Source organism: Ursus maritimus, unplaced genomic scaffold, assembly GCF_017311325.1.
Source record: "Ursus maritimus isolate PB19 unplaced genomic scaffold, ASM1731132v1 scaffold_33, whole genome shotgun sequence".
Taxonomy (NCBI): Eukaryota; Metazoa; Chordata; class Mammalia; order Carnivora; family Ursidae; genus Ursus; species Ursus maritimus.
The window spans coordinates 474,976-488,171 of record NW_024425897.1 but is presented as its reverse complement, the minus strand read 5'-3'; the positions used below and the strand labels follow the sequence as shown (position 1 = coordinate 488,171).

At 54.4% G+C, this 13,196-nt stretch overlaps 1 protein-coding gene across 1 annotated transcript in view; it reads right to left on the bottom strand.

Annotated features, from left to right (window-relative positions):
- The window catches only part of BCR (BCR activator of RhoGEF and GTPase), a 119,310-nt gene that overhangs the window by 47,529 nt on the left and 58,585 nt on the right, over positions 1 to 13,196 (bottom strand). The window contains exons 2-4 of the mRNA XM_008697519.2: positions 12,283 to 12,464; positions 4,523 to 4,627; positions 4,007 to 4,192 (exon numbers count right to left, since the gene is read on the bottom strand). Of these exons, the coding sequence (XP_008695741.2) occupies positions 4,007 to 4,192; positions 4,523 to 4,627; positions 12,283 to 12,464 (473 nt within the window). The remainder of the gene's footprint in view (positions 1 to 4,006; positions 4,193 to 4,522; positions 4,628 to 12,282; positions 12,465 to 13,196) is intronic.

Sequence of the window (13,196 nt, the reverse complement as noted above, 5' to 3'; positions counted from 1 at the left end):
CTGGGACAATGGTCAGACCTAGAGCACTTCCTTTCCTCCCTCCTCTGCTGCTCACTGAACGCCTAGTCCCATAGGAAGACCACTTTAGGCACTGTCACCACAGCCGCAAGTCACTCAGACACAGTGGGGCCAGCAGCAGCAGAGTACACAATAAAGTCAACGAACACGTAATAGAGCAGATGTCTGAGAACAGAGCAGGGGCGAAAGCGGTGGTGCTGCTTCAGATAATGCGGCCAGGAGCCCTGAGGGGACATTACTGTTGACATGCGTCACCTCGAAATTCCTATGTTGAAACCCTAACTCCCAGCACCTTAGAATGCGACTCTATTTAGAGATAGGGCATAAGAGGTGATGAAGTTAAAATGAAGTTGTTAGGGCAGGTCCTAATCCAGTATGACTGGTGCTCTTGTAAGAGATAAGGGACACAGACCCACAGAGGGACCCACGTGAAGACACAGGGAGACTGCAGCCACCTGCGAGCCAAGGAGAGAGGCCTCAGGAGAGACCAACCCTGCTGGCACCTTGACCTTGGACTTGCAGCCGCCAGAACTGTCAGGAATTAGATTTCTGTTGTTCAAGCCGCCCAGACTAGCAGCCCTCGCAAACTGATATGAGGTCCAAGAGAGGAGAACCCCTTCCATTACTTCTCCCTTTTCCCCAAGGAACTCGCATCTTCCACGTGGCTTCTGAGAAGTGCCAAGCAATCTAATCTCACATTTTTTGCTAATCCAAAACAGAGCCAGACCACTAATGGGATCGGTGATCACAAGCCTCCTGGTAAGAGGCACTGAGGACACGGCACCACTGTTATGGTTTATTTTGTTTCCGCCAGAAATGCAGAGCCTGAATCTATTGCCGAGGAAACATCAGACAAGCCCAAACTGGCCAGTACCCTCCAAAAAAATGTCAAGGCCGTGGAAGACAAGCGAAGGCCAAGGAACTGGTATAGACTGAAGAAAACTAAAGAGATGTGAAAACCGCGTCCATCTGGTGACCTCGGATTGGATCCGGAATCAGAGAATGAAGGCGGCTTACAAGGAACATGCTGGGGGCGCCTGGGTGGTGCAGTCTGTTAAGCGTCTGACTCTTGATTTTGGCTCAGGCCGCGATCTCAGGGTCGTAAGATCAAGGCCCGCATCGGGCTCTGAGCTCAGTGTGGAGTCTGCTTGAGATTCTCTCTCAGTTCTCTCTCTGCCCCTCCCACGTGTGCTCTCTCAAATAAATAAATCTAAAAAAAAAAAAAAAGAACACGATGGCTAACGTGGGACAAGTTTGCATATGGACTGTGTATTCAGTAACAGTGCCTCACCACTGTGAAAGGCCCTAAATTTGATCATTGTACTATGCGGTTATGCAAGAGCTCGTCTTTGCTTTTTAGCAAATACACAATGAGGTATTTGGGGTAAAAGGGCAGATATATCTGCAAGCTATTTTTAAACTATTCAGCGTCTCTGTAGGTGCACACGTGTGCACACACGTATATATAAATGAGAGAGGAAAAGATAAAACAAATTTGGCAAAGTGTTACAACTGGTGGCTCTGGCACATGGGAGTTCTTGAACTATTGTTGCACCTCTCTGGAAGTCTGAAATGATTAGAAAAACCAAAGAGTAGCCTGACAAAATTAGAGCCAGGAACAGACCCCGAGCAGCGGCACTTAACCTGCACGTTCCCACAGGAAGGGGAGGCAAGGCTTCCCGAGCTACCAGATGCAGCTCACGAATCCTGGGGGAAGGGGAGGTGCCACGGCTGGGGCCAGGCATCATGGGCTCCTTTGGTCCTAAGACTTTCCCAGCTGGGGGGCCTGCTGGGGTGACACTGGGCTGACCTCGCTGTGCTGGTCAGAAAGGGACGGGGGAGCCCCAGCAGCCAGCTGGGCGGCACACATGAACACTCTCCACGTGGTCCCCGGGGCACGGCTTCCCACTATGGCCCCGCCTCCCTCACTAGTCCCCTGCGGCGTCTGACCCACAAAGGTAGCTCAAGGACACCGGGGAAACCAGAGGAAATTTCCCAAATTCTGGTGTTCATCAGACTATGGAAATTCGAAAGAGAAGTTTCTGAGAGATGTTGGCATGTTATTTGGGGAAAAGTGCTGGGTGCAGTATCTTCTCAACAACACAGCTCTCCAATTCTCCGGAGGGCTGCAGGCTGAGCCAAATCTATTAGGTTTAAACTTGCTGACACTTCACACAGGGAGAAATGGGGGACGGGCAGTTCAGAGATGGGGGGGCTGCACAAACACAGCCTCCTACTTTCTGGTCATAGAGGAAGGGTCTCACGCGGCAGGAATCTGAATTTAAAAAAGTGAAAAGTTCCACGTGTTTCTTGCATCTTCGCTCCGGCCTACAGTCCAAGGTGTCTGCAGCCCAGGGCAGTGGAGAGAGGGGACTGCCAACAGGAAGGCCACACCTTGGAGAGGAACGCTCAAGCCCAGGCACCAGCCAAGGCAAGGACTGGGTCTGGGCCAGCTGGGAGTCTGGGAAGCCCAGGGGGCCGTGCTCTGTGTACCTGGAAGGGGCCTGTGACCTTGGGCCACCTCTACCAGTGGAGGTCTAGTTTCCCTTGGGAAGGGGAAGACTCCAGGGCAAAAGCATGTGCCCAGGGGGCCTGGACCACCTGGACTCAGGACTCGGGTTAGGGATCCTCAGAGGTAAAACCTCCATCACAGCGGCCTGCCTGGCACTTGCCTTCAGTGACACTCCCAGGACAGCTGCCGGGCTCTCCCGCCCAGCCGCCCCCTCCCACAGTCTGCACCTGGAGAGACTGACTGGCTCCGCACTTCAGACCCGCAAAGGAGGCAGGGGCTCCTTTCCACACACGTTGGAACCTCACACGTTAGAAGACAGACGTCGACCAGAAAACTCTCATCTGAGTTTTCTCCTTCCTCCTGCAGGTGCCTTAACTGTTTCCTCCTTTTGGACAAGTTTTACCTGACCCATGTCTCGGTTAAAGAGGCACTGTGAGCCAACCCCTGCCCCAGATGTGGCCTGGCCAGTGCCCAGGGGTCTACCAAACTCCTTCATCTGATTGCTTGGTTTTATTGGTCCCGCTGACTTTTTAAAAGCTGTTATCTTTGCCTCCTCTTGGGTCCTGTGGTCAGCAAAGGGCCACAGAGGCCCCTGACCTGCCTTCATGGTGGGCCCCTTCTGTCCTGAGAGGGTGCTTCCGCCTCTGGGACCTGAACCAGGACCCACAGCCACCTCTGCCGAAAAGATTCCTGGTCAGTATGGGCTCAACCAGCCCTTTCAGAAATTCTTACTCTGTCATCCAGTCAGCATCACCTGCGTCCTTCAGTTTTATGGCACCTGAAGACAGCAGGAAAAGCACTCCTTTTGGAAATAAGCCAGTATTACAGTCCCAGCAAGTGACCCATAGTTCCTCAATCTTCTTACCCCCCCCCCCCGCAGTGGTGAGGACAGGACCTGCCCTATATGGCTGCCTCAGCTCAGGTGCAATGGGCCCCTGGGGGCCCCCTTGCACCCCACTACTTGGGAGCCAGACCACCTCTCATTGCGAGGCTGTGCCTGGGTCCACGCTCTGCAGTCATAAACCACCTGCCCACAAGAACCAGTCTTGATTCTTATCTATAAGGCATGAGGTGTCACTTGTCAAAGTCAGCATTAAATATGCCTCCAGTTTCTGAAAATAGCTGCTGGCAGGAGCTAAAGGCCACATAATGGCTCGTCCCCTCTCCCCCGGACCCTCCTTCAGGCTCTAGGGGTACTTTTCCCACTACTCTGATTTTTACTATGTCTCTCCTCCTCACACCACTTAAAAAAAAAATCACCAGGGGCGTCTGGCTGTCTCAGTCAGTACAGCATGTGACCCTTGATCTTGGGGTCATGAGTTCAAGCCCCACGCTGGGTGTGGAGCCTACTTAAAATAAGGGCTCTGTGTCCCAGAGCCCCTGGCAACACACACCAGCAGGTCAAGGGAGAAGCTTGACCCCTGCAGAGCCGCAAAATCCTGGGAGGCTGCCAGGCACCTGTTCGGAGCCACTCACCAGCTTCTGGAAGAGATCACCCACTCGCTGCTGGTGGCTCCACTGCTGCACACGGGGGAAGAGCCCGTCATAGAACTCCTTGTGGATCTCGTAGAGCTCAGGCACTTTGAAGAAGATGGTCTCGATCTGCTGGCTTGTCAGCACCGGCTGAGAGGTGGTGGCAGCAGCCTTCAAAGGCTTCATGGGCTGGAAGAGGGCACAGGTGAGGCAGCACAGGTGACAGGTGAAAGTGGCACAGATGAGAGGGCTCGCCATTTTTCAGGTGCATGGTACGACCACAGAAAATCACGGTTATGTGACATACATGCTTTTCTTTTTAAATTCCATTAAAAATAAAAATTTAAAGCCAGCTTGGTTTGGCACCTGTCTTACGCTAGTGTCCACCACCCCATGGGGAGGTCCAGCTTCTACAGAGGTAAAGTGACCCTCCAGGGAGGGTGGGCTGCCTTCTGACTGCTGCCCTGGGACCTGGGAGCAGAGTGCCCCTGCCCGGCTCAGCCCCTAGCCCCTCCTCACCAGCAGCAGTGCCTCCAGGTGGCTCAGGTAAGTCTCCTCGCTGGCCAGGATTCCAGACAGGACCCATTTCCTCATCTCCAAGCCCTTTTCCAAGTCCAGCTCACTCTGCAGGAGAAACAGACAAAGGTCAGACCCGGGGGATGACGCCTGAGGTGGGCCCTCTCAGAGAGGAAGGCCTGCTTATTATCAACCTGAGGCCAAGCCCCTGGGGAAGGCTCCATGTGGAAATCAAGGGAGGCACAGGAGCCTCGCCAAGTCAACCACTTGCTCATGGCCACTGTAAATTCTGGAGGGTCATCCACCAAAGTCGAGGGCCACCCTTGGTCTGACAATGGGAAATGGGCAGCGTGAAGCTGGGCAGTCAGGGCAAGCCCCCGCCCTCTGGTACTTTGTTACAGCTGCCCAGGAAACTAACACAAATGCTGATGCCAAAGGCGGTGAAATCTGCTGTGTGACTTGCTGGCCACTCCCCCCACCTGCCACCTGACCACCAGTGAGGGAATCGGTATCAGAGATTGGCCATGCCCACGGCCCGCCCATGTGCCAACGGGCCCCACTGTAGTCCATGGAAAGTGATGTAACACCCCTGCCCATTCTGCCACCTGGTTTCCCACCTGTGGGTGAACATGAGCAGCCACACTGTGACAGCCCTTGGGGGTAGAACCAGAGGGCTGTCCCTGCGGTCCACTTTCCCAAACCACTCAGGGGAGATCACTGACCTGGGGCAGGCTCCTGGCCCTCAGCACTGCTGACATCTAGGGCTAGAGGATTCTCGTTTGGATGCCCGGGGGGCCTTGTAGGGTGTTGAGCAGCATTTCTGGTCTCCACCCAACAGATGCCAGGAGCAACACCCCGTCCTACCCCCGGCTGGGACAGTCACATGTCTGAAGATGTTGCTACATGTCCTCTGGGGCCAAACTGCCCCTACGGGAGAACCACTGGGTTCCAGGAAGGACCTAAAGCCAGCTCAGGCCTCACGGTGTCTCCACAGAGCCTAGAATCAGGACACCCCAACATGGCCCCTCTATGTGCCCCCGACCCTGCGCCCTTTCCACTTCCCTGGACTGGCAGAAGGGAGGTACTTTGTGGTAGAGATGGCTGGCTCAGCAGGAAGCACCCAGGGCCAGGAGTTGGGGGACAGGGCAATGGAGCCAGGCCTGCCCGGCGAGCGCCACGGTCTTAGGCAACTGCCCTCCTGCCCTGAGCATCAGCTGCCTGGGTGTAAACTGGGGAAGGAAGGCCCGATCCTCGTGTCCCATCTGCTTCTGCTTTCTGGGTCCCTGGGGCTTGTACCACATCCTCACTGCCCACTGGGACCATCCAGAAAGTCTTCCCAAACCACCACTTCGCTCTGGAAATCTCTTAGTGAGCATGAGCTAGGTGCGTGCATATGCGTGTACACGTGTGCATGCCCACATGTGTATGTGTACTTGTGAACGTGCAGGGGAAAGCTACCATGATCATGGCTGAGCATCGCTCCAGGGAAAGAACACTCAGGTTCCACCCCACACGGAACACCCTCCCCCCAGAGCACACCGTGCAATGGCTCCACAGGCAGAAAGCTCCAGGACATGCTGATCTTGAAACTCCCTGCGCTGGTACAGCGCCTGGAACACACAGGTGCTCCGTGAAGACAGAATGAACAAACCAGCCAATGAATGGATCTAGAACTCCTGGCTGGGCCCTACTTTTGGCTGTATCTCTGCGAAGTTCTGAGTGCTCCTTCTGGAACCGCTGTCTGTTTGACAAGCCAGTGCCAGGATAAACACCTGTCAGCTTAGCCTGCTCCAGGGCCTGGAGTGCCACCATGGTCAGCAAGTCTGCGGCACACGGTGCACAGACATGCAGGGTATGAAACCCTGACACCTCCTCTCATCTCAGCCCACTGAGGTCACACCATGAGTGGTGGCAGTGTGTTGGAGAAGCAGCTCTCAGCTGCCCCTGAATGTGCTTCCCACCATGTCCAGGTGCCATTTGTGCCCCAAGCAAAGGAAGATGTAAAGGTGAAGGGCACAGCAGGCTCCTGGAGCAGCGGCCACCCACCCAGCCCTGCTGTGTCCTGACGACGATGCAGTGGAGCCCCACCTAGCACGAGATGCCGGTGCTCACGTGGGAGGCAGTGCGTCTCATTCCCACCCACACAATCTGGAAAGCTGGGAGGAAAAAGAGCGCAGGCAGGATGGCGCCAACTCCAGCTCTCCCTGTTCTGAAGGGCGTGGCCAGCTCAGGGGACCATCTGGCCGGGGAATGTGCTGGGCTGGGGAGAAGACACGGGGGCGGACACCTCTCTGTGGACCAGGAATCGTCTCCTGAGCCCCAGAATGGGGCTGGGTGCTGGGGGCAGACATGGACGGCTCAGAAGCCAGCCAACTGCATCTTAAAGGAGAGGGCGGGAAAGAAACGCAGAAGATGAGGGAACAAAGGGCAGGGCCGGGGCCAGGGTTATTTATAACTCTGCTTTGCACACGTGCCAGTTCTGGAAAGGGCATGTGAATCCAGTCAGGACCATGATGGTAGGGAGATCTTGGTAAAGAGGAAGCCAGAGGAGAAGGGCAACTGGAAAAGGGAGGCAGCCAGCTGGAAGGCAGGCCTCCTGCTTCTGCTGGGGAGAGGGCGGGGGGCAGCGAAGGGAACAGACACAGACCTGAGGCCGAAAGAGCAGATAAAAACAAACTGGGCATGACAAGTGGGAAGAGGCTGACAGAGGGACCCAGGTGAACAGAACTGCCACCAGGCCCGCAAGGGCAGGAGCTAGAACTGAGTGGCAGGAATATGGATGGCAGGGCAGAAATTTGGGGAACACTCTTTACCCTCAGCCCCAACCAGGGGGAGCCAGGGTGATCAGGGTATAGAACCCCGACTGTGAAGGGGTGGGCTGCTCTCAGCTGGGAGCTGGCAGCCAGTTTGCTGGACAAAGGACACTGTCTTCCTCTCTGGGCAGGGGCCATGCCTTCAATGGCAATAGGGCTGGCCATTGTCCTGGAGCCCAGCCAGCAGAGGGCCAGGGGCTGGCTTCTGCATAAGGACCCGAGCTTGGGGGCTCCTGGAGACCCAGAGTCCTCTGAAGAGAGAGTGCCAACATGCAGGGCAGGCAGTACGATTCTTAGTGCCTGCCCCATTGATAAACCACCCAGCGAGGGCTCTTAGGAGGAAGAGTACGGGTGGGGGTCGCACCAACCACCTGTTGTCCCCAACTCTGCAGGGAGGACAGGCACGAGCAAACATTATCCCTATATAAGTCATGCCCCAGCAAAGCTGGGCAATGTGGCCAAGATGAGCCATAGGGGTGCAGGTACCATTCATCCTGCTGCACCTGATACAGAGCCTCACCCGGACACCTACACAATCAAAGCGTCCCTAACCACTGAATCACACAGGTGAATGAATCTGTGGTTGCTCAGATGAAAGTTCAAGTCAGAGTTACAACTTCTGTTCCATGAGTGCAACTGTTGACCAGATATACTCCATGTGGTGATGGCCAATAGCAAAATTATAAAGCAGGTCTGTGTGTCTTCAAACACTTCTGAACTAGCATTTACTTCCCTTAAAAAAAAATGCAAAATTGACTTCTGAGTAGGAGTGACTGAACATGTGCATTTACTTTTGCTTCCTCCTAAAAAACAAACAAAAAAGGGTCCACGGGCACCCCTGCCGAGGCAGCATGTGGGCAAGGCCACTTCTGCAAAGCAACAGAACCCAAGTGTGCATCTGCTTTCTCGGCCCCTATACGCCCACGAGAGGCCCCTGGCTGGTGGGCCCGTCCAGCTCCACCACTCGCTGAAGGGCCCCTGAATATGAGAAGTGTGGGCTGAGGTCGTATCAACCTCTTCTTGCTGAGGTTCAGTGCTTCTGGGCCTACCCCTTGCTGGTACCCTGGGGACAGGGCTTGGCAGGTCACTGTGGGGAGCAAAGTTACACAGTGTTTTCCCGGAGCCCAGTGGGCAGGGGCTGCTCGACAATGTCAGCTCCCCTCTCTGTGCCTCAATGCTCCCCCTTATAAACAAATAGGAAGGATGATGTTGGGATTCTCGAGGACCCCAGGAAGGACTGACCGTGCTCACCTGGCAGATCACGGGCCCTGCCTCCCCTGGCCCCATGATCGCAGCTGGGGGTGATGACAGACCCTCACCCCTCTCCCTGACACTGCTGAAGGAAGGTTACTTGCTAGCCCACAGCTCTGCCCATAGCTTCCAGGAGTGTCCATGACACTGCCTTCCTTCCCTCAGGTCAGTAATGCCAGCTTTGCCCTCCCAGGTGAGAGAGGCACTGGTCATCAAAATGGCCTGCATAGAAACTGCTTTTCTTCCTAGCAACCCCAAGGGGCTTGCTAACACATATCCCCACCTGGCCATGAAGAGATAGAGGATGTGTGCCTGATGGCTCTTACATGGGGGCAGCCTGCCCTCTCCTGCAACTTCTGTCCCCATCTGGGATCACACAGTCATCACTCAAGGGGGAAACGGCTTGGTCAAGACAGGCAGACACTTCAGAAAGTCCAGGGCTGGAGAATGTCATAGGTAACCCTGGTCGCCACGACCCACCCAGTATAGCCTGGGTCCTTTTCCACAGCACCCCAGGCAAGGGGGTTCCTGGCCTCTGCTGACTCCCTACCTTCCCCCGGGGGCAGGTGTTCATGCAGCATACCTATAACCCAGGAGTTCACCAAAAACAGTCCCTAGAAGGGTCCTCCTGATTGCTCCACAGCCCTAAGAGCTCAAGCCCGGTAGAGGGAGATGAGCATCCCCTGGGAGGGTAGAGAAAGATGGGCGCGGATTCCCTGAACCCAGCTGGTTGGGATCGGGCACCTCAGGCCTCCAGACCAGCATGCTGCCTGTGGGTGCTAGAAAGTGACAGCTATCTTCTTTGAACCAAAAATAAAAAATGAAAGAAGACAGTCTCACTGTCCGGGCGCTGCACGGGCAGGGAAACCAGGAAGTCAAAGCTGTGTTCGTGTCCAGGGCAATGGAGGGCGCCCACCCCCAGGGCTCCAAGTACCTAACCAGAGGGCTTCCAGAACGAGGCTACACAGCCCTTTCCCAATCAAATTCCCATCTTAACCACCTCACACCCTTTAGGATAACCACTACCAAAAAAACAGAAAGCAAGTTCTGGCAAGGACGTAGAGAAACCATGACTCTTGTGTGGTGTTGGTGGGACTATAAACCGGGGCAGCCATTGTGGAAAACAGTATGCAGGTTCCTCAAAAAATGAAAAACAGAGCTACCAGAGGATCCAGCAATCCCACTTCCGGGTATTCACACAAAAGAACTGAAAGCAGGGTCTCGAAGAGACACTTGTACACCTGTGTTCACAGCCATGTTATTCTTAACAGCCAGAATGTGGAGGCAATCCACGTATCTACCAACAGACGAATGGATTACCAAAACGTGGTCTGTATGTACAATGGAATATTATTCAGCCTTAAAAAGAGAATTGTTCTGTAATGGGTTACAATATGGATGACTCTTGAGCACATTACACTCGGTGAAATGAGCCTGTCGCAAAAAGACGCAGATTAATAGGGGCGCCTGGGTGGCACAGCGGTTAAGCGTCTGCCTTCGGCTCAGGGCGTGATCCCGGCGTTCTGGGATCGAGCCCCACATCAGGCTCCTCTGCTATGAGCCTGCTTCTTCCTCCCCCACTCCCCCTGCTTGTGTTCCCTCTCTCGCTGGCTGTCTCTATCTGTCGAATAAATAAATAAAATCTTTAAAAAAAAAAAAAGACACAGATTAATAGAGACAGAAAGTAGAATGGTGGGGGGCGCCTGGGTGGCGCAGTCGTTAAGCGTCTGCCTTGGGCTCAGGGCGTGATCCCGGAGTTCTGGGATCGAGCCCCACATCAGGCTCCTCCGCTATGAGCCTGCTTCTTCCTTTCCCACTCCCCCTGCTTGTGTTCCCTCTCTCGCTGGCTGTCTCTCTCTGTCAAATAAATAAATAAAATCTTAAAAAAAAAAAAAAAAAGAAAGAAAGTAGAATGGTGGGTGCCAGGGACCGGGGGCGGGGGAGTGGGAGCTGTTAATAGGCGCAGACTTTCAGATTCACAAGATAAAGAGAGGGACGGACAGCGCTGATGGCCGCACAACAAGGATGAATGCCTTTCATACCACTGAACTGTACACTTCAAAATAGTTAAGATGGCAAATTTTACGTTATGAGTATTTGAGTGCCATAAAAAAGAAAAGAAAGGAAAAATTCCCATCTTATCCAGACACTCCCTGACACCTACTCTGGGCCAGGTGGCGTGCTTGGGACTGGAGACCCCATCTCTGGCAAGCAAGGATGTGTGAGACATGTCTATGGGCTCCCAGGGGGGCCCAAGAAGGGAGCAGGCCGTGGGATCTGCTCCACAGCAGATAAGCCCCTGAACTGTGGCTAAAAGGTGAGGGCAGAACTCCAAGTCAGTGTAGATGAGGTCTGAGAGCAGGAGCCTGGTGGGGGTGGGCAGCCAAGCTGCACGGGGTCTGGGGCACAGGGTGGGCAGATCAGCCTCCTGGAGCAGCCCTGTCCCAAGTTCAGGACTCAGCCTACTTATTCAGGACCGGAAAGGTCCCCATGTGTACCATATCATGCTTGCGAAGCAGAAGCAAGGGAGTGCACCGAGAAAGGGTAGTTAAGAGTGTCATCTGAGGACTCAGGAAGGCTTCAAATCTGGTAGCTGTGTGGCTCTGAGCAAGCAACTTCACCTCTCTGAGCCTCAGTTTCCTCATCTGTAAAACAGCAAAACCAGATGTTGGATAAAAAGCAATATGAGGGGGGTGCCTGGGTGGCTCAGTCGGTTAAGCGTCTGCCTTGGGCTCAGGTTATGATCTCAGGGTCCCAGGACTGGGCTCCCTGCGCAGTGGGGAGTCCGCTTCTCTCTCTCCCTCTGCCCCTCCCACCATTTGTGCCCTTTGTCTCTCTCTAGCTGTCAAGTAAGTAAAATCTTAAAAAAAAAAAAAAAAAAAGGCTGCACGAGTATGTGTGTATGTGTTACACATGGGCTTCCCCTCCCATCCTCACATTTCAGAATGAGAAGTCTGCCCAGTGCCAGGGTCTTTAGAAATCACAAAAGCATAAATAAGAAGCAGTCCCACAGCAAAGGCACCAGCGCAGCAGAGAAGCAACCGCAGCAAAAAGATACGCTTCTGACACTCCTACCAATGAATTGCTTCTGACACTCCTATCAACAAGGGAGAAAAGCAGATTTCTCTTGTTTTTAAACCTGGAGGGACCATCACCAGAAAAAAGCAAAAGAGGGAAGGTATTTGTCATGCTCCAAAGTGGAGGTGACAGCAGGATTGTTAATGACAATGAGATCTCAAGGGAAAGACCCTGGTCAAATGCATGGAGTCATCAGCAGCACCCCTTTCGGTAAAAAGGAGCAAGTGCATTGAGTGCAGTGCAGGGACAGAAGCCCAGACACTGCCCCCCTCCTCCGGCCCTCAGCACCACTGCTGGGACCACCACCATGTCATGCTGGTAGGACGGCGGGGGCATGCTCAGCCTCAGCACGTGCTGCCTGCCTCCTCCACGCTCAGCTGACAGTTCCATCAGCTCCCTGCCCAAAGCACCAAGGAGGCTGTCTCCAGACCAGCAGGTGTGCCAGATGGGTAATGAAGGTGTGTTTAGTGACTTCAACCATTGGTTGCTGCTGGTATCACCTACTTGCTACTTACCCCTCAGAGAGTAGATGTGCTTCAGGGCGCCTTCAGGAAGTGGACAGCAGGCCAGAGCCAAGCCCAAGCCCTATTTCACACCTGGCCCTACCACCCTGGGACTCACCGCTTTGGTGGAATCCAGGGCTCCCGAGCCCGGTGTGTCCCGGCTACCCCTGCCCTTGCTGCCAAGGTGGGGCGAGGAGGAGGGCGAGTCATCGATGTAGGGCAGCCCGTCCTGGTGCCGGCGCTGCTCTTCAGCCCGGTCTGCAGCACAGCCGTACCCAGGTGGTGTTCCAAACGACGCATCTGTGTGTGTAGAGAAGCAGCTGTGTTAGAGACAGGGAGAGAGGGATGCAGGGCCACCTGCCTGGGACAGTCCACACCCCTCCCGTCCCAGCAGGCAGTTGGATGATGATGGCTGTCACCCAAAGGTGTTGAACAAGGACCTCAGGTAGGCTGACCTCACCTTCACAACCAGCTGAGCAAAGACCACAGGACGAGGTAGGGGCCAAAAGAGTGGCACACTCCCCTGACGGGATGAGACTGGGCTTTCAAGGACACTGGGGCACATCCTGGGAGTGGGCCTGAGCCACTACAGAAAGATGGACCCCAAATGCTAGCATCTTGCTATCAGGGATGGTCCTTGTGCACCTGCCCATGGGGATGATGCTGATCCAAGCGCAAGCCCAGGGCACCATGAGCAGTGCCCCAGGCCTGCCAGACCCAATCCAGGGAAAGGGCACTGTAGTCCCTTCCCCTCACTCCACCCTGGTCCCTCGGCTGACTCTCAGCCCACTTCCCATCTGGTCTGGCAAAATCCCAGACCACCATTATCCTAATCTGAGTATCCCTGTTAGGACAGAATGGCCTACCACAGCCGCTCCCTGCTGTTCAGGGCTATCTAGTTACAGAGAACACCTCCATCCTAAAGGCACCTGAAGACTGTTGCCCCTTCCTCCCCAACTAAATCACAAAGCCCATATCCCTTCGCCTGCCTTTCTTTTCCTTTTCTTTTCTCTTCTTTCATTCAGATTTTTA